General features: G+C 36.2%; 1 protein-coding gene across 6 annotated transcripts in view; it reads right to left on the minus strand.

Annotated features, from left to right (window-relative positions):
- CEP152 (centrosomal protein 152) overlaps positions 1-22,769 on the minus strand; it is a 101,431-nt gene that overhangs the window by 43,633 nt on the left and 35,029 nt on the right. For all 6 annotated transcript variants that reach the window (XM_047738051.1, XM_047738049.1, XM_047738050.1 and 3 more), the window contains 5 exons: positions 10,196-10,400; positions 5,282-5,410; positions 4,586-4,695; positions 3,705-3,833; positions 3,441-3,573 (listed from right to left, as the gene is read on the minus strand). In XM_047738051.1, coding sequence (XP_047594007.1) covers positions 3,441-3,573; positions 3,705-3,833; positions 4,586-4,695; positions 5,282-5,410; positions 10,196-10,400 — 706 coding nt within the window. The remainder of the gene's footprint in view (positions 1-3,440; positions 3,574-3,704; positions 3,834-4,585; positions 4,696-5,281; positions 5,411-10,195; positions 10,401-22,769) is intronic.

A 22,769-nucleotide genomic window follows, 5' to 3' on the forward strand; every position in this document is an offset into this window, starting at 1 on the left:
AGAAGTGTACATGTGGCCATCCCTACTGCCAAGCAGCAACAGAGCTCGGGCTCGGTGTCTCTTTACCATTAGCTCCAATTTAGGACTACCTGGTTGTCTGGGATTTTTTCTGGTTCACACCTGACCTGGCTTATTTTGGTCTGAATTGCCGTCTGATTCCTTTCCACCAATGGCAGGTGCCAAAAAGATACCACCTAGTTTTGCTCAGTGTTGCATGGTTGCATGGTTTCGGAAATTCTCTGGTAACTAAAGGACCCATTCCTCACACTCAAGTCATGGAAACTACAGTTGTACTAACACTATAGGACAGTCTCCATCACATGGCTGAGAAAGTTGTCCAGGCTCATATCACATATCACTGTTATTTTCTGTTGACTTTAGGAAGAATCCTCAAATTATCTTACTTGTGTACATCTATCCTTCAGGAGTTGTTTCCATATGTATCTACATTTCCTTTTGACTCAGCAGAAAACTGCTACCAATTTTCTGTGTATTTGTATGTTTGTGTATAGATCAGCTTTGCTACATAGTAAGCCAGCCAAAATTTAACAAAATTAAACTAAAATAGCAAACATCCATTATTTCTCATGATTCTCTGGGTCAGCTGGGTGGTGGTTCTGACCTAAGTCAATGCAGCTGATCTCTGCAGGCAGTTGAGGTTATATGGTCTAAGATGGCCTCACTCACATGTCTGGGTGTTAGCTTAATGTCTGGCTAGAAGGATGACCTGGTCACATGGGTCATCACCCAGCAGGTTATCCCAGTTCATTCACATGGTGGTGGTCACAGTGTTCCTCAGAGTGTCAAGCTTGTAAGCTCCAATGCACAAATGCTTTTTAAGGCTCTTTTTGCTTATACTAATGTCCCATTGTCCAAAGTAAGTCATGCAGCCAAGATCAGATTCAAGGGATGACAAACAGGCCACTTCTTACTGAGAACAGCCACAAAGTCACACTACAATACTATAGCATGCATTCACTGACGGGAAGAACATGTGGCCATTTCTGCAGTCTACCACAATGAGGAAAACCTTGCTTTCCTCTCTTTATAGAAGTAAAGTAATAGATCTATTGAGCACCGGGGACCTGCCATTTGAACATCCTACACGGGAATACCTAATTTTTAAAGTTTTATCATCAAAGGGAAGTAAATTTCCAGATAGCTTTAAAACATTTAAACTTTGCATGCCTAAGACAGCAAAGAATTCTAACTTCTAAGGAATGACTTAGCATGTATTACAATTTGTATAAATGAGTCTTAAGGTATATGGAAATGACATTATGAATGGGAATACTGCCCACCTTTGCCTTGTTTGCAAATTCATGACTTCCAATGATTACTACAGTCTGAAGGGCTCTGTGTCTACGTTTTTCCCATTCTCTGAACAAGCCAAGCTAACATGTGAGGGAAGTTCTCTGTGTTTTAATAAAAGTTTTAAAACTTAGAACTGAGTTCTACTTAACCCACAGTCTGACTCAATAAGTGTTTCAGAAAAGAACATATATAGAACAGGAAAATACACCCTAGGATTCTTGGGGTTACCTATATTACAAATTCTGTATCCAGATTGTTACTGACCTGAAAGCCAACTGCAGCGAAAATGACTATGTCCTGCTGGGAAGGACTACCCTGAAGTTCCCTAGCTTGCTTGAGTTTAGTAAGAGTCTTCCATGGTGTGCGTATGAGACATTTCCTAGGAAAACAGATTGGTATATCTTTGCCTACCTCTGGAGGATATGAAAAGATTAATAAATTTCTCTCAAATTTAAAATTCTGTTCTGTCTGGCTTACGAAGATCACTAAATTTTTATAACGGGTTTGTGTAAGTCTAAATAAAAAACTAAAGTATTCCCAGAGAAGGAATGAATTCTACTTCTCATGTGGTTAAGTACTTGGGCCCTCTCAGTGGGGTATAACTACAAAGGGCTAGCACAAGGCAGTCTTGTAGGGTGATAAGTCTTCTGTACCCTCATCACTCCATACCTGTGTTAAATCCTGTGTTAAAAGTGTATAGAACTCTAAACCAAATTAAAAGTCAATTTCACTGTATGACAATTTGAAATTTTTAAAGAAAAAAACTTAACCTCTAAGTTTTTTTGGAAGGGCCAAATAGCAGTTTTAACTTTCCTTCCTGCTGTGGTGCGCAAGCATTCATGAGCCAGTGTCGTATCTGCTGTTAACTGCAAGTGGCTCATTATAGGATATCCAATTTTATAGCTAAACTGATTCTTTTAAAAGTATCAAAAATGTATTTATGAAAGGAATGACCTCTTTGAGAGAAGTGTTCTCCTGTTCTTTGTCAATTTATATATTTAAAAAGAAATAATCCCAGTAGAGATCTCCCCCCGATTTTAATTTTTTTAAACATTACTGAAAACTAAGTTCTTAATTTCTAAGTAATTTAATATCCCTTCTAAATTTTATACTGCCAGCACTAACTCAAATAGCTCCCTTTAGAAGTTCTTTTTCCATTAGATGATATGTGTACATGGCATGTTTTTTTTTTTAATCATACTAATCTACTCAAAAGTAATCAAAATATTAAATGAGCTGAATTCCTCACCTGCTCTTTACTATTTCTTTGTAAGTCTGTAGTAGCAATAGCCTGCTTTAATGTAACTCTGTTCAGAAAACCTCTGTATAGAACATTTACTCGAGCCTTTAAAAATATTTTCTAATCTTGACACAGGTGGCTTTCAAATTGTGGTCTGTAGGCTGGTCCAAAGTGGAAGGGAGAGTCAGACGTGCGTCTGGATGAGACTCCCGCCGGGACAAAGAAGAAAAGAGAGGTGACTGTTTACATGTGATTTTACTCCTGGACACTCACCAATAGCAACTTGGAAGATTCAGGCAGGAGGATGGAGTAGCCCCTCCAGCTTCCCTAAAAATGAGAAATTCCCTGAAAGATTGGGTCACACTAACAGTGTGACCTTGCTCTCCTAGCTCCATAAGTTCCAAGTTCAAATTCCTGCCCTTCTCCCCAGAAGAAGAAAATGATACTTAGGTACTGAGAGATAAGTGGGTCAGAGGAAAATGTGTCTGAGGGAATATTTTGTGCAGTGCTCACAGGACTAGGCAGGTTTGCCTGCAGCCAACAAATGATTGCAAAACAAGGATCCCTGGGTTTCAGAGTCAAAGTGACTTGGGTCCATTCTTACTTACTTAGTTACTTATTTATTTTTAGAACCCTATTTTGCCTCTTAGAATAAATATATAAGGAAGAATCCTTTTCTCCTATATGTACAACATTTTCTACTTAGGTTTTACTAACCATCTCAATACTTACTATACGTTGTGAGCTACACTGATGTGATACAGCCAAAAGCAAAGGGACTTCGTATGCCTTCCCCAGTTCACAAGAGAACAGGTGCATTGGTTTCCATGATAACAGTGAGGCCAGAGGGATGAGATGGAACAAAGAACATGAACTTGCCCCATACCTTCTCCTGAGCCTGTTGCTCCTTTTCAATGGTCTTCCTGAGAGTCGATTCCAGGTCATCCTTCTCCCTGCACACCTCCAGGTAACATTCTTGCACAGCAGCCATCTCCTTATTCATCTTGTCTAAGTCAGACCTTGGATACACAAAATCGGCAACTAAATGACCACAAAATAATACAAGGGCTGCAAAACAATTTTCCTCTCAAGTATGGAACAGAATACTGTCTCTACAGCGTAAAGGGTAGCTACACGCTCCTGTTCTTACCTAAGTTGCAATCGAGCCCCCTCATAAACTTCAAAGAGCTGCTGCTTCTCCAGAGCATGCTTTGCTAGGAGGCTTTCCCGAATTTGGGCTTTCATGGCTTCATGGTGCTGCTGGTAAGTCCTCTCACACCTAGAAACAGAAAGCAGACAGTAGAATCTGTGGCAGTACCCAGTGTTACCAGAAACACCAAGATGAACTGGTGTCTTTTCCTTCCTTCCCTACCCACTCCCTCCCTCTGATGCAATTTATAATCAAGGTCAGGTTGGTTTCCCCCAACCAAAAGTGGTAATAATTAATTCCCAATGGATGAGCTAAAAGAATCTTCAAAATCATCTTTCTTCTAATGTTTCTAGAGAAAAATTAAAAACTTGGACATGAAAATGCCCCAATCCTTCACACAGATAATGGTCTTTGGTTGAGGATTATTGACAAAAAATTAATTGAAATAATAGGGTATAGTTCCAAATTTCCAAGGTATCTAGATTAAACGTAAATACTAGAAGTACCCAACTTACAAGTAAGTTATGCTCCAAAAATCTGTTTCCAAGTTTATGATTTGGTATTTGGAAGACATATTCCCTCCCACAGATTTCTTCCTAATAAAGAATAGTTTCCCAGACAGTCTATAAAAACCATAAAACTATACTATTTCAATGAACAAGTTTTGATGGTGCTATAGAACCCAACCACTACACAACATCATTCCCATGGAAAATGTGTTCTGAATTCTAATTTGAGAAGCCAGGGACTCCTCTTCTTCTAAGATCTCAGCAGGGAGGGTTCACTCCATAACTTCTCTTGAATCTTTTTTTTTTTTTTCCTAAGCAGGGACAGGAGGGCAGAGGGTGGAGGGAGGCATTAGACTTCTATGTAGACTTTACCTATCCACAGCCTCCTGTTTATCACGGTCAAAATCTTGTACCATTTGTCTCATCTGACTACATAAGTCTTGATTTGTATTTCTCAGTTTTTCTTCAGTTTCTTTAAGTTCCTAGATACAAAAGAATAAAGTAGTTAGAGGAAATAAACATCATTTTCACTGATTAGTCCAATCTTATCTTTTAATATCCTCTGTGCTTTATCTCTACCCTGTAACATTGATGAATCATTTTCATAATTCTACAATGTCTCTTTATAACCCCTGTAAGAGTATAGATTCATTTATTTGACAAGTAGCTTTCTGATAGGGTTAAGACTTAAAATTTTGAATTCATTTTGCACTGTATGACATGAAAGCATTTAACCAGAGAAGTATTAGCTAACCGAGCTCTTAAATTAAGTCTTAGAATTCAATAATCTTCACAGCTATATAAATAAACAAGGTTTAATTTTTTGGTCAAGAGAAGAACACCTCTAGTAGCCATGTTTCTCTATAGACAAGAAACTGGAATCACCTTCTCATGAAACTACTATCTCATGACCAATAAAGGGGAATAACTGGAATCCTTAGTCACCTACTAATAATCCTGTCTACTAAATCAAATCACATTGTCTCTGGATTTTTGAGAAGTCTGTTATATCCTTTTTTAATGAGGTCATAAAAATTGTCACAAAATATAGGAAACTTTTTAAATCACCTGATTTTGTTGTTGTAAAACGTGAATTTCATTTTTAAGTCGCAGAATGTCATCTTTGACAATCATATCAGAAGCAGAAGAGCCAAGCCATAATTGATTAGTTCCGTTTTCTGAGGTCTCTATTTTAGTCTAAATGTTAAAAAGAAATCAAAAGCTTTTCAGGTTTTTTAAAAATTCTAAGTTCTGCTTTTGAATGAATTTCATACCTTCAATGAAACTGCAAAAACAACACAAATAATTTCCATATAACTTTTACCACCATCCCCAAATATAACCACAGTACAATGATCAGAACCAGGAAATTAACAAGGATATAGTACTATTAACTAATCTGCAGACGCTATAAAAAAAATTCTCCAATTTTTCTCTCACGTCCATTTTCCTAATTCAGGATCCAATCAATGATTCCACTTTTTATTTAATTGTCATGTCTCCTTAGTCTCCTTCAATCTAGGGACAGTTCAGTCTTTGTCTTTCAAACCTTTGACATTTTTTTTTTTAAGAGTATCAACTAGTTATTTTGTAAGATGTCTTTCAATTTGGGTTTCTCTGATATTACTTCATTATTAAATTCAGGTCATCCATTTTTGTCATGAATACCACAGAAGTGACTTGTGTGTGCTTTAGGAAACAGAGGATGTCAATGCGTGTCATCACTGACGATGGTCAATAAATGAAGGTGGTGTCCGCAGGCACCTTCAATGTAAAGTCATAATTTTTCTACTTGTTATTCGGAATAAGTAGCTTATGAGGAGATATTTGGAGACTATGCAAAAATTCTATTATTTATCTTACACCCACTAAGTTTAACATCTCTTCTATTTCTGTACTTATTTGTTTGTATAACCAGTATTAACTCATAGATCTCTGTTTTATTCAACAGGTACAATTTTTAAGACTCATGACAGACTTTGGCAAGTTGTTTCCCACAAGGTCATGCAAATGTACATGGTCAGATAGTCTGAGCAAATCTGCCCAACTCTCTTTGCCTCCAATGGCAGTGACTCTCTAGAAATAATTATTGTATTTGATGGGGTAATGGTAGCCAACTATTGCTTTTATTTGCATTTCTTGCATTGCCATCATACCAGAACCTCTTACATAACCTTCACTGTTTGTTTTTCATCTTCCCAGATTTGCCTGTTTACAGGACTTCTCATTTTCCTCTCAGCTCTAAGTGTCTTCCTTACCTACCTTTATACCTTTATGAATTCTTTATTCATTGTGGACGCCACAGAGTTTTTTTTTTAATATCTACTATATTTGACTTTTTGGTTTATGTATTTACTTGAAGTCTGAGCTTTCTTTCACAATGTCTGAAAAATATCCTGTATTGAGATTCATTCTCCTCGTTGGGGAGATAATGTGCACCTCATGTGTGGGGTGGCGGAACACCAAGTTTCTGGTTCAGTCTTCCATTTCATAGCCTTTGCCTTTCTTTATAGGGAGACTGCTCTAGTTGTTGACTTTCCCCTTTCTTTCACTTGCCATCATTGCCCAGAAGCCATGCTTTTACTCTAGTCAGAAAAGAGAAGAGCTACGAATATCTACTGTTACCTTCTCTCTAAATGTAGGGGTACTAACGATACTTTCAAGATTTTACTGACTCATTAGAATGGCCTTTTTTTTTTTTAACTTGGCCCCCACTTTTTAAAGTTTATGATATTCATTTGTGCTTCCTTCCCCATTGGTGAGTTTTTATTCCTATGAGATGAAAGGATTGAAAATAACATCATACTGATATATGGGAAAACAATTTTCATGGCTAGCTATTACACTCAGTTTTGACATATTATCACACTGCAAGCAGGCAGACACTAGATACTTATACCTATCAGCACAAAACCTTTAGGAAAATCTTTAAAGAGAAAAACACCACTTGAGTGTCACAATGAAACTTCTTTCTAAAGTTGGAATACTAAAAACATTACCTTCAAGAAAATTAGACATGTAATACACCAATTCTCACATTATCTTCCTAATTTCTACATCTAAAAAGATTCTAGCTAGGAACCTTCTGAGCTATTGAACACTGCCTATCAAGTACCTTGGAATCAGAGTATGGCTTTAACGGCTTTAACCACAGCTCATAGTTAGGTAATGATCTCTACTGAGTATCAGATACAGAAAAGCCTCTGTGTTTTATTATTATGCTAACAAAAAATTCCATGTGGATATGGGTCCTGACTACTAGACTGATCTTCTGAAGAACTTTACTACATTCTACCTTAATGGCCCAGTTGTTCAATTGGAATGAACAGCAGAGGATTTGGTCCACTCCCAATCAGTGCATAGTGCTGCATTTGGACAAGCTACTAACCATCACTTATGATCCTGGAAATGTCAGAGAGCAGCACTGTTTGAACAGTCAAATGACATGAAAGCAAAAACAACAGACTCTTTGTGATAATCTGTAATTGTTCTGTATAAAATAGATATGAGCAAACATAAAATATACTACAAGGTTATAAAGCAGTAAAAATAGTAATACTTTTAAATGTTCATAAAGGAAACATGCTAAGATTACATAGTACATATTCTTGCTTGCCTTTCAATACTTAGAAAGGCTTTAAGAGGGGCGCCTGGGTGGCTCAGTGGGTTAAGCCGCTGCCTTCGGCTCAGGTCATGATCTCAGAGTCCTGGGATCGAGTCCCACATCAGGCTCTCTGCTCAGCAAGAAGCCTGCTTCCCTCTCTCTCTCTCTCTGCCTGCCTCTCCGTCTACTTGTGATCTCTCTCTGTCAAATAAATAAATAAAATCTTTAAAAAAAAAAAAAAGAAAGGCTTTAAGAAAGGATTTTGATGACCTAATTCTCTTTAGAAAGATATCTGAGGAAGTTTAAATTGACACGTTCTCTCTCTTAACATCCTTACAGCAAGCAGAGAAACTCAACATTATAACATTAACGTCAGGATTTAATATTATTCTAAAAACTGATATAATATCTATATACTTGTGGCTTCAAAGATTCCAGAAAGATTGAGTTTATACAATATAGACTTTCATTCACATGCCCTACTCCCTACTTACATCAGCTTATTTGCTACAACCTCTCATATACTTCTGCTCACTGCTGAAATGTTTCTTCCCACTTTCTCTCCTGCATTTATCCTTCAGGAGAGAGATCAAACATTTTCTCCTTAAAGACCTCACTAAGGCTTGCCTTACCATCTCCCCTACAAACATGCCTGGTTAGTTATTCCATCTCAGAGCACTTTGCAACTAGCATCATCCTTACTACACAAAGTCATACACATCCATCTCCTTACAGACCTGTACTGTTGAATATGGTAGCCACTAATCTCATATGGCTATAGAGCACTTGAAAAATGTCCATTGACAGATGAATGGATAAAGATGTGGTACACAAACCACAAACACACACACACACACGCACGATGGAATATTAGCCATCAAAAAGAATGAAATCTTGCCATGTGCAATAATGTGGATGGAACCAGAGGGTATTACACTAAGCAAAATAAGTCAGAGAAAGACAAATACCATATGATTTCACTCATATGTGGAATTTAAGAAACAAAACAGATGAAAAGAGGGGAAAGGAAGGAAAAATAAAATAAGATGAAAACAGAGAGGAAGGCAAGTCATGAGAAACTCTTAACTATAGAAAACAAAGTGTTGCTGGAGGGGAAGTGGGTGGGGGGATGGCGTAACTGGGTGAACAGCATTAAGGAGGGCACTTGAAGTAATGAGCACTGGGTTTTGTATAAAACTGATGAATCCCTAAATTCTACCTCCGAAACTAATAATATAGCATATGTTAATTAAATTGAAATTAAATAAAAAATTATCAAGAAAGAAATGTGTCTTGTCCAAATTGAAATGTACTGTAAGTAGATAATATATGTTAGATTTCAAGGACTTGGCATAAACATAGAAAATGTAAACGATCTCATTAATAATTCTATATTGATTACATACTGAGAAGATAATATTTTTAATATATTGGGTCGAATAAAATATATTCTTAAATTAATTTCACCATTACTTTTACTTTAATGGGATTACTAGAAGATTTTAAAGTACATAGGTGGCTCCATTATACTGCTATTGGGATAGTGTAGTTCTGGATTCTAAACTCCTTCAAGGAATGGCCATAGTTTCTTTTCACTGCATCCCAGAAGACCTTGCACAGAATAGCTTTACCAAAAACAAAAACCAAAAATAAATGAACAAAAAAACACCTTAAGCTGAACAGTTTGCTCTTACTCCATATATCCCCCAACCCTGCTTTCTAATGTTACAGACTAAGTAGAAATCTCATTAGAAATGTGGGAAATAAGTAAAGGCATAGTTTGAAGGTGTCCATGGGCTAATCAGATGACTGTGAACTTGAGTATTCATCTAAAAAAATACCCATTGGTTAAATTACTACTTCCCCCAGCTTCATTTTCCTCATCTGTAAAGTGAGGACACTAACTAAAGGATATAAAAGTGGATTCAATGATTCTGACTTAACTGGTTTCTGTGCCGATCCCACTCATAACACCACCACTACATAATTAATTTCCTTATGTAGAATGATGCTTACTACAGGAGCATGGGCCAGAGAATTCTTATGGACAAAATGCTGAAAGATCTAGCTGTGAAGAACTTAAGGTTACAACATCATTGGTACAAGCCAATCTTGAGGAAATACAGGTAATTTGTTACGTAGACTGTTTCCTTGGATTTGTGGTAAAAGAATTTTACCTAATTAGCATCTCATTTACAAGATGTCAGGAGAACTAGAAAATATATTACTTTATGTGGCATTCCCTTCTTTATACTTTACTTCTAAATAACGTCAAATGAAACCCTGGAAGACAAAGGTTTGATTTAAATGTGAAGACTGTAAACATTTTCATTATTTAACTTTTTAAAAATGGGTTTTTGACGACAAATTCTACAAACCTCAACCATGATGCTTTTCTCATCTTTCTCCACTTGTTGGAGACCTTCAATTTTCTTGCGACAGTCTCTGAGATCATTTTGTAACTGAGACACCAGGTGACGCTTCACAGAGTTGCTTCCCAGCAAACGCTGCACTTCCGCTTTCAGCTTCAGAATGACCTCATCTTTGGAAAGTTCATCCTTTGGCTCTTCTTGCTGTATAGTGCTAATAGAGAAATTATCATATTTAATATTAAAGCAAGTAACAAATCAAGCATGGTTAGTCCTTGAAAATAACTGACTACAGTTGAGACCATGTTTTGTGACCATGTATACAACTATACACTAGTATTTCAAAAACAATTTTAAGTTCTTTCATACACAACGATATTACCCTCGCTACGTCCCCATATATAGAAGTCTATTGATAAGACTATGATTATGCTTAGACCACCTGCCTCACTGAAAAGAGTTGAACCATGTGAACTTCGGTATGGCATGCTTTTTTTGCTTTTGGTTAAGTTGCATGCTTTACATAAATGCCCTGTATGAACCGAAGAGAAACAACACAAAAGGAGGCAGTGAAAAAAGTAAGATACTAGTCATCCTAACAATTTCTGTATCTCTTTTATTAATACACAAATCTGGGTGGTTATCTGAGCAACTGGGGCAAAAATAACAAAAATAAAAGCCACGCTAATTTAATTCCAAATTTAGTTTCAATAAATTTCAAAACTGGAATGAGAATGAGAAATCTGTGCCATGCTGTAATAGATTAATAGTACCAAATTTCTCTTCCTGCCTTAAAAAGCAAGAAAACCAAATAAAATACATGAAATGATCATTTTCAATCATTAGACAACAGACAGCACAGCATAATGATCCCTCAGGAAAGGAAAACAAACAAGATGAGCCCTATCTATGCTCATTCCTATTTTCTCCCCAGGAAGTTTCCAGCCTGCGGCACAGGGAGAGAAAAGCCAAAGGCAGCCTAGTAATCTTACCAAGTTGCAGAGTTCAGTTTGGGAAGGACAAAATGGCTAGAATATGATGAGGGAAATACTATGGGAAAGGTAACTACAGAAAGAGAGAGCTCTAGAGATCTGTATATCCATGTGAGAAAATTACTGCAAGGCCAGGTAAAGAGTCACAGAAAAGAAATAGGGCTGGGAATACTGCAGGGTCCAAAGAACCATAGTGGAAAGACCTAATTCACAAAATATCAAATACTGCCTTAGTAACAGGGCCAAATTAGGCCCAGATTAAATAAAGACTGCTCTAAATCTGACCTACAAAACCTAATAAAGAAGCCTTAAAAGGACCAAATGGATTCCAGGAAACTTAAGTGTGCCACAGAAAAAGAATAACAATTATTTTAAAAATTAAACAAGATTAACATCTCAAACATAAAATTCAAATGTTTAGACATCCAATCAAAATTTACTAGGCATGCAATAGGGAAATAAAATATAAACCACAACCAGGAGAACAAATCAGTCAATAGAAACTGACCCAGCAATGTGCTGGCAGTAGAACTAATTAATTTCAGATGTTAAGAGAAACAACACAACACAATGAGAAATAAAGTATATAAAAAATGACCCAACCAAACTTTGATGAAAAATTACAACATCTGAAACGAAAAATATCCTGGATGAGATTAACAGCTTATTTAATTAACATTAATTATTAATGCAGAAAAGATCAGCAGACATAAAGACATAACAATAGAGCCCTATAAAATTAAACACAGAGAGAAAGAAGACTAAAAGAGAAATATACTAAGCAGGTTAAGTTTTCTAACCCCTTGTAACTGAAATCCCAGAAGAGGAGAGGGAAGGGGACCCCAAAAAAAAAAATTGTTTATTCTTTTAAAGATTTTACTTATTTCAGAGAGAGAGGATACAAGAACAAGCGGGAGAGAGGGAGAGGGGGAAGCAGACCTCCTGAGCTGAGGCAGGTAGCCCAACAGAGGGCTCAATCCCAGAACCCTGGGATCATGACCTAAGCCGAGTGACTGAGCCACCCAGGCACAACCACATATTTTTTTAATGACCAAAAATCTATTTGATGAAATTAAGGGACCCTATTAAAAACCTACCACGCTCAATGAATCTCAAGCAGGAAATGAGAAAAAACCACTATAAGTTATATTAACATCAAATTGCTGAAACCAAGATAAAGAGAGAGTGCAGGAAGCTCCTGGAGAGGAGGGAAGCAGAGAAAGGAGTCATAAATTCTTTGCATAAATGTGTACACGCCTCCGCCTAAGCCTGAACTATGCGTGCACAGAAACAGACTCACGAACCTGCAGAGTAAATATTTGGAGAATTTAATTGAAATGTAAACCCACACATAAATCTCACAAGGACCTAACTTTTGAGCTATGCATATAAGGACAGATTCAGACCAATGTGGCAAGGCTTGGACTAAATAAACTGAGATTTGAACCCATACAAGTTTCTACACAACTTAAAATCTGAACGTCTATATTGGCATTCCCAGGTGATATCACAGATGTGGTTGCAGACCACCACAGTAGAGCAAACAGGTGCAATAAGTGACTCAAATGAAGTCAAACTAAGTGAGTAATATCATTATATCTAAAAAACAATATGCAAACTTTACTTAAAACTTCTTCTTGCTAAAACATGCTGACATTGTCTGAGTTTTAGTGAGTTGTAATCATAGATCACAGATCGCCATCAACAAATATAATAAGAAAGTTTGAAATATAATAAGAACTACCAAAATGTGACATAGAGAACATGAGATCTGAGATCACCAAAACACTGTTGGCAAACTGGCATCAGCAGACTTGCTTGATGTAGGGTTGCCAATCTGCAAAGAAAATACAGTATCTGCAAAGCACATACAACCAGTGTGGGCCTGATCATAATCTAAAATTACTCGACATGCAAACTAACCAAGAAAATAGACCAATCTGCAAGAAAAAAAAAAACAAAACAATCTACAGATGATGAAAATGCTGGAGCTATCACAAAGAGTTTTCAAAGTTTAAGCACCTATTATGTCTCTGTTCTATGAAATAAAGGAAACATATTTAAAACGAATGAAAAGATAGAATTCTCAGCAAATAAAAACTATAAAGGAACCAAAAAGAAATGTTATCGTTGAAAAAATACAGTATTTGACAGGGCGCCCGGGTGGCTCAGTGGGTTAAAGCCTCTGCCTTCAGCTCAGATTGATCTCGGGGTACCCCTGGGATCGAGTCCCCCATTGGGCTCTCTGCTCGGCGGGGAGCCTGCATCCCCCTCTCTCTTGCCTGCCTCTTTGCCTCCTTGTGATCTCTCTGTGTCAAAAAATAAAATCTTCGAAAAAGAAAAAAAAGAAAAATACAGTATTTGAAAGTTAAAGAAAAAAAAAATCCTCACTGGACAAGTTTAATAAAACTCAGATAACAGAACAAAGAGTGAGTAAACTTAATATAGCTCAAGAGAAATTATCCAAAATGAAACAGAAAAAAAAAAAATTGGAAAAAAATGAAGTGTCTCAGGAACCGTGGGACAATATAAAAAAATTTAAGTTGTCTAATTAGAGACCTAGAGTAGGAGAGAGAAGCAGGGACAGAAAAGATATTTGATAATGGTCAACATTCCACGAGTCTGGTAAAAGACATAATAAATTTACATTTTCAATAAACTTGGTGAACCCCAAATGAACTAAAAAAAAAAAAAAACCAAAAAAAACCACACACACACTTAAGACACATCATAATCAAAGTGTGAAAAGGAGAAAAAAATCTTGAAAACAACAAAAGTAAAACAACACATTACACACAAGATAATGGTCCAAATAACAACAGATTTCTCTTCAGAAACCACCAAGGCCAGAGACAGTGCAAGAACATATCTTTAAAATGCTGAAATAAAAGAACAATTGGTCCAGAATTCTATAATCAGGAAATAAAAGGACATCATCTAAGGAAGCTTAGAAGAAATGCTAAAGAAAATTATTCAATTTAACGGAAAATGTCATCTATAAAAAACTACAGGGGTGCCTGTGTGGCTTAGTGGGTTAAGCCTCTGCCTTCGGCTCAAGTCATGATCTCAGGGTCCTGGGATCGAGTCCCACATCGGGCTCTCTCTGCTCAGCAGGGAGCCTGTTTCCTCTCTCTCCGCCTGCCCCTCTGCCCACTTGTGATCTCTGTCAAGTAAATTAATAAATAAAATCTTAAAAAAAAAAAACCATTACAAAACATTACTGGAGAGAAACTAAAGAAGACATAAATAGAGAGGTACAACATGTATGTTCTGAAATTGGAAGACAATTTTTTTTCTTCCTCCAGCTTTATTTAGGTATAACTGACAAATAGCAATTTCTTAAGGTGTCGATTCTCTCCAAATTGGTCTATAGAGTCAACATAATCCCAATTAAAAGTCCAGGAGACTATGTTGTAGAAATTGACTAGCTAATCATTAAATTCATTTTGTAATGCAAAGAACTTAGAATATTCAAAACAATTTAGAAAATAAAGTTGAAGGACTCGTCCAAAACATTTCAACACTTTACTGTAAAGCTACAGTATCAAGACTGTTATTAACCAAAAGCATAGGGAACAGAATGGAAGTACAGAAATAGGGCCATAATGGTCAATTAATTATTAACAAAGATACCAAGGCAATTCAATGAGGAAAGAGAAGTTTTTCTGACAAATGATATTAGATCAACTGGATATTGATATGAAAAAATTGAGTGGTGCAACCAGTACCACAACCTAATTTTGAACATTTCAACATCCCAAAAAAGAAACCCTATTCCTACATTCCTCATACATTCTTCATTACCCCCTTCTTGTCCTCACAGCGCCAAGCAATCACTAATCTACCTTCTACCTATGGATTTGCCTATTCTGTACATTTACATTTACCTCATACCATACTAAAAAACTAATTCATAATGGACCATAGATATAAATGTAAAACTATCAAATTTCTAAAGTCCTAAGAAAATTTCTGTGACACAGTTACATTAGAACAAAAACCCATGAACTCTTTTAAAAGAGATAACTGATCAATTTGAATTCATAAAAACTTAAGCTCTTGCTCTTCAAAAGATACATTAAGAATGTGATAAGGAAAACCAGAGCAGAAGAAAATATTCACAACATATATATCTGAGAAGGGGCTTGTACCCTGGAATAAATAAAGACAAAATGACATATACATATGGCAATTAAGCACATCAGAAAAAAAAAAGGGGGGAGGGGAAGAGAAGCACATCAAAAGATGCTGAGGGCATCTAGATGGCTCAATCAACTCAGTGTCCCAACTGCTGATTTAGGCTCAGGTCATGATTTCAGAGTTGTGAAATTAAGCCCAGTGTCAGCTCCTTCCACCCTGGCCCTGAACCTGCTTAAAATTCTCTCTCTCCTGCCCCTCCCCTCCCTCTTGCACATGTTCTCTCTCTCTCTCTCCAATCAATCAATCAATCAATAAAAAAAAAAGATGCTTAGATCATGGGTCATTAGGTAAATAAAAATTAAACCACAGTAAGATTACCACTACACACACTACAAATTTAAAGAGATTAATACCACCAAGTTTTAACAAAAATGTAGAACAACCGAAACCTCAGATATTGCTTCTGTGAATGCAAAAAATAGTATGATCACTTTGAAAAACAGCATTCATGCTATCAATATCCTAATAAAATAGAAGGACTCTAATGTAACCTTAAAGAGAAAACAATTTGGAGCATAAGTGAAACAAAAAAGCTATAATTATCTCCACTAGCAAATGATATACTCCTATCCAGTAAACCTAAATATAATGGAAAAATTACTACAAACAGTAAGAGAATAAAAAGCAAACAGGTTATAACAAAAAATATAGAAGTCATATGTACATTATTCAAGAAGAAATAATAGAAATGAATACCCTACTTACTATTGCAAAAATAAGCATCAATTTTACAAGATTTGTGCAAAAATCTAAATATAAAAAATTCCAAAACACTCTTGAGAAAACAAAAATAGATTTAAGCAAATGAAAAGGCATGCTATATTCTTAGATAAAAAAATTCAACATCATAATAATATCAATTCTCCCTAAGAACTGGGAGAGAGTCAATACATATGTTCAATGTGATCCTAATAAAAATTGGGATTGTATTCTATTGTATTCTCAGGATTTTTTCCAGGAGTAGAACAATTATAAAGTTCATTTGCACGTGTAAACAAGAAAGACCCATCAGAAAAACCCTAACAAAAACAGCAATTCCAGAGAGATGGTAAAACTCAAGTATAAGGCAAATTATTAAAGCTTTTAGAAGGCAGCATAGGATAATAGGAAAGGTTTAGTTTTTGTTTTTTAAGATTGATTTGTTTATTTTAGAGAGAAGGCACATGAGTGCATGAGCAAGGGTAGGGACAGAGGGAGAGAAAGGATCCTTGAGTCAACTCCCCACTGAGTGCAGAGCTCCAAGTACCAGGACCCTGAGACCATGACCTGAGCCAAAACCAAGAGTTCGCCACTTAACCAACTGAGCCACCCAGGTGCCCCAACAGGAAAGATTTCTTAAAGGAAACATAAAAAGCACTAACCATGATTGACAAATTTGACTACAGTTAAAAAACTTCCATTCATCAAAAGACAAATTAAAAGGTTAAAAAGTGAGAATATATTTACAATACACATTACTGTCAAAGAACTCCTATCTGGAACAGATACTAAAAAAGAAAAAACTGCTACATTTCAACAGAACACATGCACACACAAACACAAGTCATTTAAAAACTGAGGAGGGACATGAGCAAATCACACACACAAAGTCAATAAATAGTTTTTCTCAATGGAGCTCAATCTCATTAGTAATCCAGGATAATGGATTATGTGGAAAACCATAATAGAGTATCACAACACATTAAATGGCTGAAAGTAAACAAAAAATATCAAGTGTCAGCAAAGAGAGCAATTAAGAATTTCTTACACTTCTCATGTAAAGGTAAATCGGCACAACCACTATGGAAAACAGGTTGGCACGACAAAGTTTGAAACACACATACCACAAGCAATTTCACCTCTAAGTATATACCCAACAAACATGTATGCACATTGCACTAAGAAGGAACATTAAGAATCTATGGTTAGTAGAATGGAAAATAAGCTGGAATATTCATACAAATAAAGATACACGTTAAATATTTATATATGCAAATGAATGAGCTACACCATGAGTCCCACAACAAAATGTTAAGTGAAAAAAAGTCTGAAGAACACCCATATATATGAAAAACACACAGCTAGCACTCATGCTTAATGGAGAATGACCAAATGCTTCCCTGTAAGATGAGGAGCAAAACAAGAATATCAGTTTTTACCACTTCTATTTAACCTTGTACTAGAGATTCTAGCTGGAGCAATTAGTCAGGGAAAAAATAAAGGCATCCAGATTGGAAAGAAAGACAAAATGATCTCTATTTTCAGGTGACATGACCCTATACCTAAAAAAAACCCTAAGAAATCCACTAAAAAAACTATATGAACTAAATTAACAAGTTCAACAATGTGTCAGGATACAACATCAATATACTTAAAATCAATTGTATCTCTCTACACTAGGAATTAACCACCCGAAAATAAAATTAAGAAAACAATCCAGCAAAAAGAATAGCCAAGAGAATGAAACACCGAGGAGTAAATTTAACAAAAGTATATGACTAGGACACCAAAAACCACAAAAATACAAAATACATGAGTAGTACACTCAAAGAGATTAAAGAAGACCTAAACAAATGGAAAGACATCCTGTGTTCAGGAATCAGAACCCAGTATTGGTAAGATTGCAATACTCCCCTAAACTGATATACAGACTACCTGCAAACCTCAATCAAAATCCCAGCTGGTTACTGTACAGAAATTGATCCTAAAACTTATATGGAAATACAAGAGATCCAGGATAGCCCAGGAAATATTGAAATAGAAGACAAAGTTGAAAGATTTAGACATTCCAATTTCAAAACTTAACAAAGCAAGACTGTTTGGCACTGGCTTAAGGACAGGCATATAGATCAATGGAATAGAAGTGAGAGCCCAGAAATAAACCCTCATATTTAGAGTCAACTGATTTTTGACAAGGATGTCAAAACAAATTCTGGTACTGTGACAACCAGATATTCACATACAAAAGAATGAAGTTCTATATCAAATCATATAGTAAAAATTAATTCAAAATGAATCCAAGACCTAATGTAAGAGATAAAACTCTTGGAGAAGAAAATATAGGTATAAATCTTCAGGATCTGGGATTAGAGAATGGTTTCTTAGAAAGTCAAAAGCAGGGGTGCCTGGGTGGCTCAGTGGGTTAAAGCCGCTGCCTTCGGCTCAGGTCATGATCCCAGGGTCCTAGGATCGAGCCCCACGTCCGGCTCTCTGCTCAGCAGGGAACCTGCTTCCTCCCCTCTCTCTCTGCCTGCCTCTCTGCCTACTTGAGATCTCTGTCAAATAAATAAATAAAATCTTTAAAAAAAAAAAAAAGGTCAAAAGCACAAGCAACCAAAGAAAAAATACGTTAAGTTGGACTTCATAAAATTAAGGACTTGTGCTTCAAAGGATGCCATCAAGAAAGTGAAAAAACAACCCACAGGAGAAAATACTTGCAAATCATATATCTAACAATGAACTTGTATTCAGAATATATAAAGAACTCTCAAAACCAATAAAAAGACAACCCAATTTTAAAATGGGCAAAAGATTCGAAGAGACCTCTCCAAAGAAGATATACAAATGGCCAATAAACTCAGCAAAAGATGTTCAACATAATTAACCACCAAATAAAACTATATCATTAGAAAACCAAAACCAAATAGCAAGTGTTGGCCAGGATATAAAAATACTGGAACCCTCATACATCGCTGGTGGGGAATATAAAATGGTGTAGCCACTTTGGAAAACGGTAGGACCATTTTTTGAAATGCTAAACATAGAACTACCACATTACCCAGCAATTCCTCTCCCAGATAAACAGCTGCCCTTGAGTAATATGGGTTTGAACTGCACAGGTCCACTTATACGTAGATGTTTTTTAATACAATACAGTATCATAAATGTATTTTCTCTTCCTTATGATTGTCTCAACATTTTCTTTTCTCTAGCTTACTTTAATGTAAGAATAAAATATACATAACATGCAAAATATGTGTTAATTAACAGCTTATGTTATTGATAAGGTTTCTGGTCAATAGCAGGCTATTAGGGGAACCTGGGTGGCTCAGTGGGTTAAGCCTCTGCCTTCGGCTCAGGTCCTGATCTCAGGGTCCTAGGATCGAGTCCCACATCAGGCTCTCTGCTAGGCGGGGAACCTGCTTCCTCCTCTCTCTCTCTCTCTCTCTCTCTCTACTTGTGATCTCTCTGTCAAATAAATAAAATCTTTAAAAAAAAAAAAAAGTCACTTATGGTTTGTCTCCCTCCCAATCCCAAAGGAAAATGTTACTTTGTAAGAGAAATAGTTTTGCTAGTATGCACCCTTAATATGATGTGATGAAAATGGCATCTCATCACTATGGTCTTCCTCCACAAAACCCATGAAAAAAATACAATCATAAAAGAAACATCAAATTTCAAGAGGGGTTTCCTACCAAATAACCAGTACTTCTCAAACTGTCAAGGTCATCAAAAACATGGAAAGTTCTAAAGTTATAATTAGGAGCCTAAGGAAACATAACTCCTAAATGTAATGTGGTATCCTGGGTGTAATTCTAGAAAAGAAAAAGGACATCAGGCAAAAACTGAGGACATCTAAATAAACTATGGGCATTAGTTAATAATGTGTCAATATTAATTCATTAACTGTAACAAAGGTTCCAGGCTGGTGCAAGACGTTAACAGAGGAAAATGGGTGCAGCGTATAGGGAAACTCTGTACTAATTTTTCTGGTAATCTGAAACTATTCTAAAAAACTAAAAGGTAGTTCTAAAAAGAGAAATAAAAGTATCTTGAGTTTAACTTTTACTGTTCTTCAGTTTCAGATGATTCCAAATGAAATATATACATATATATTATGTGTACACACACATATATACAGAGAGACAGAGGGAAAAGGAGAACAAAATATTAGGGTTTTTTAGACACTAAATTATAAAAGGAGTTCCTTATAATACACTACATATTTACCAATATACACAACACCTGTATAGGACATTGATATGATATAAATATGTCTGTGTAGCTCTCATCTACTTAAACCACTTCTATTTATACAGAAATAGTATTAGAAGATAAAAATATAATTCACAGAAATAGAATTATATAAAAAATATAAAATCTATTACAATGCATCTTCCTGAGCTGTAAGATGTGGAAAACTTTTAGCAGAAGGCTTATTTTGCTCAACTAACAAATTAGGCACCTCTAATTTCTTTTCTTACTGAATGCTGACCACTGAAATAGCACATCATGTACTCCTAGAGGGAGCCAAGTCAGAGAGCAGAGAAAGTGCTTGCTAAAATAATTTTCTCTTCTTTCCCAAAAGGGAAAAAGTCAGCAGTGGTGACCAGTCCTGCTGAGCCCTGTGGAAGTCAGTTCCCCTAAGTCCAAATAAACTGTAGTCCCTTATGAAGCCTGCTGAGAAGACCAAAGGGAAAAGGCATTCCACTTGTTAAATGTTTATTATTTGAGCTTCGCAGCCAACTATAATAAGGGAGAGGGGAAGCTGTCTGCAAGCTGCATGCAGATTTAGCTACTCAAATTCCATGAATGTGAAATAGAACACTGAGCCTAAACCCTTAAAATTTACTAGGCAGTAGCTTGAGGGAGGTGGTAGTTGAGAATAAAAGCTTGGAGCCGCTAATATTTGGGTCAGTGATTTGAAAGCAGCTCAAGTCAACAAAGAACCAAAACTCTCGACACTGGGAAAACTGTGGCTTCCTCTCGTTCTAAGAATCACAATCCAGCAGAGAAAAGGTACAAATCTCTTTTCTCCTACAAATAAATATTTTTGACCTACAAATAAATATTTTTACTTTTGCCTCAAAGCCAAACTCCTATCTATTAAACTGCTGGTGGGTGGGATGACTACAAACTAAACCTTTTTTCACTAATCCTGTGATTCAGAGGATGTCTTCTAGCTGAATCTCAATGACCACTCACTCTGTGCTGAGTTATTCTCCACTTTCCTAGCTGAATGAGGCAGAATATCCTTTTACTAAAATAGTGATATGATGTCTCAGGTTGGATATTCACTGGAATGTGCTTTATATTACTGTAGGATTTTGGCTATGAGTACTAATTAAATACAAAGGGCAGAAGAAGAATACATTTTAGCAAATATCACGATGAAATAAGTCTACTTGAAAAAATAAAATATATATGTATTATTTGTATATAACATATATGTATTATTTTCCAAATTCCCAGGCTAATTATAGCTTAAATTAAAATTAATAACAACCTGGATAAGAATGAAAGCTGGTGCAGCCACTCCGGAAAACAGTATGGAGGTTCCTCAAAAAGTTGAAAATAGAGCTACCCTACGACCCAGCAATTGCATTACTGTGTATTTACCTCAAAGATACAAATGAAATGTAGTGATCCAAAGGGGCACCTGCACCCCAATGTTTATAGCAGCAGTGTCCACAAAAGCCAAAATATGGAAAGAGCATAAATGTCCACCAATAGACGAATGGATAAAGATATGGTATATATATACAGTAGAGTATTGTGCAGCCATCAAAAAAAAAAAAGAAATCTTGCCATTTGCAATAACATGGGTGGATCTAGAGGGTATTATGCTAAGTGAAATAAGTCAGTCAGAGGAAGACAATTACCATATGATCTCGCTGATATGTGGAATTTGAGAAACAAGGCAGAGGATCATAGGGGAAGAGAGGAAACAATGAAACAAGATGAAACCAGAGAGGGAGACAAACCATAAGAGACTCTCAATCTCAGGAAACAACTGAGGGTTGCTGGAGGGGAGGTGGGTAGGAGGGATGGGGTGGTTGGGTGATGGACATGGGAGGGTATGTGCTATGGTGAGTGCTGTGAATTATGCAAGATTGATGAATCACAGACCTGTACCCCCTGAAACAAATAATACATTATATGTTAACAAAAAATAGAAAATAAATGAAAACAAACAAAAAACAAAAACAACAACCTGGAGAAAAATCTTTGAGATGAACTAAATCTTTAATGCTCTAAAATACAAGACATAAGGAAGAATGAAGTTGAAAGTAAAAAGACTTGATTGTCATGTAAATATAAACCAACAGATTTACAGGACAGTGAAGTTTTGGGCTCCAGGACTGGTTCTCTGCTAATGGTCTCTCTTCTTGGGCAAAAGAGTTCAACCCTTTCAGCTCCAGTTTTCCCAACCCTAAAACGAAGATACAGATCTGAGGTTTCCCCAAGGTTGAGATGAGGATCAAAAACCTTTTACAAAGTATATGTTGAATTAAAAGAGAATATGAAAACTGGATCAATGGTATATTTTAGCCAATCATCTACTAAATAATAATAGCAATAGCTATCAACAATTAAATGTCTGATACATGTGGGGCACCCGGGGGCTCAGTCGGTTAGGCGTCCAACTCTTGATTTTGGCTACAGTCATTATCTCAGGGTCCTGGGGTCCA

The sequence above is a fragment of the Lutra lutra genome, chromosome 7, assembly GCF_902655055.1.
Source record: "Lutra lutra chromosome 7, mLutLut1.2, whole genome shotgun sequence".
NCBI lineage: Eukaryota > Metazoa > Chordata > Mammalia > Carnivora > Mustelidae > Lutra > Lutra lutra.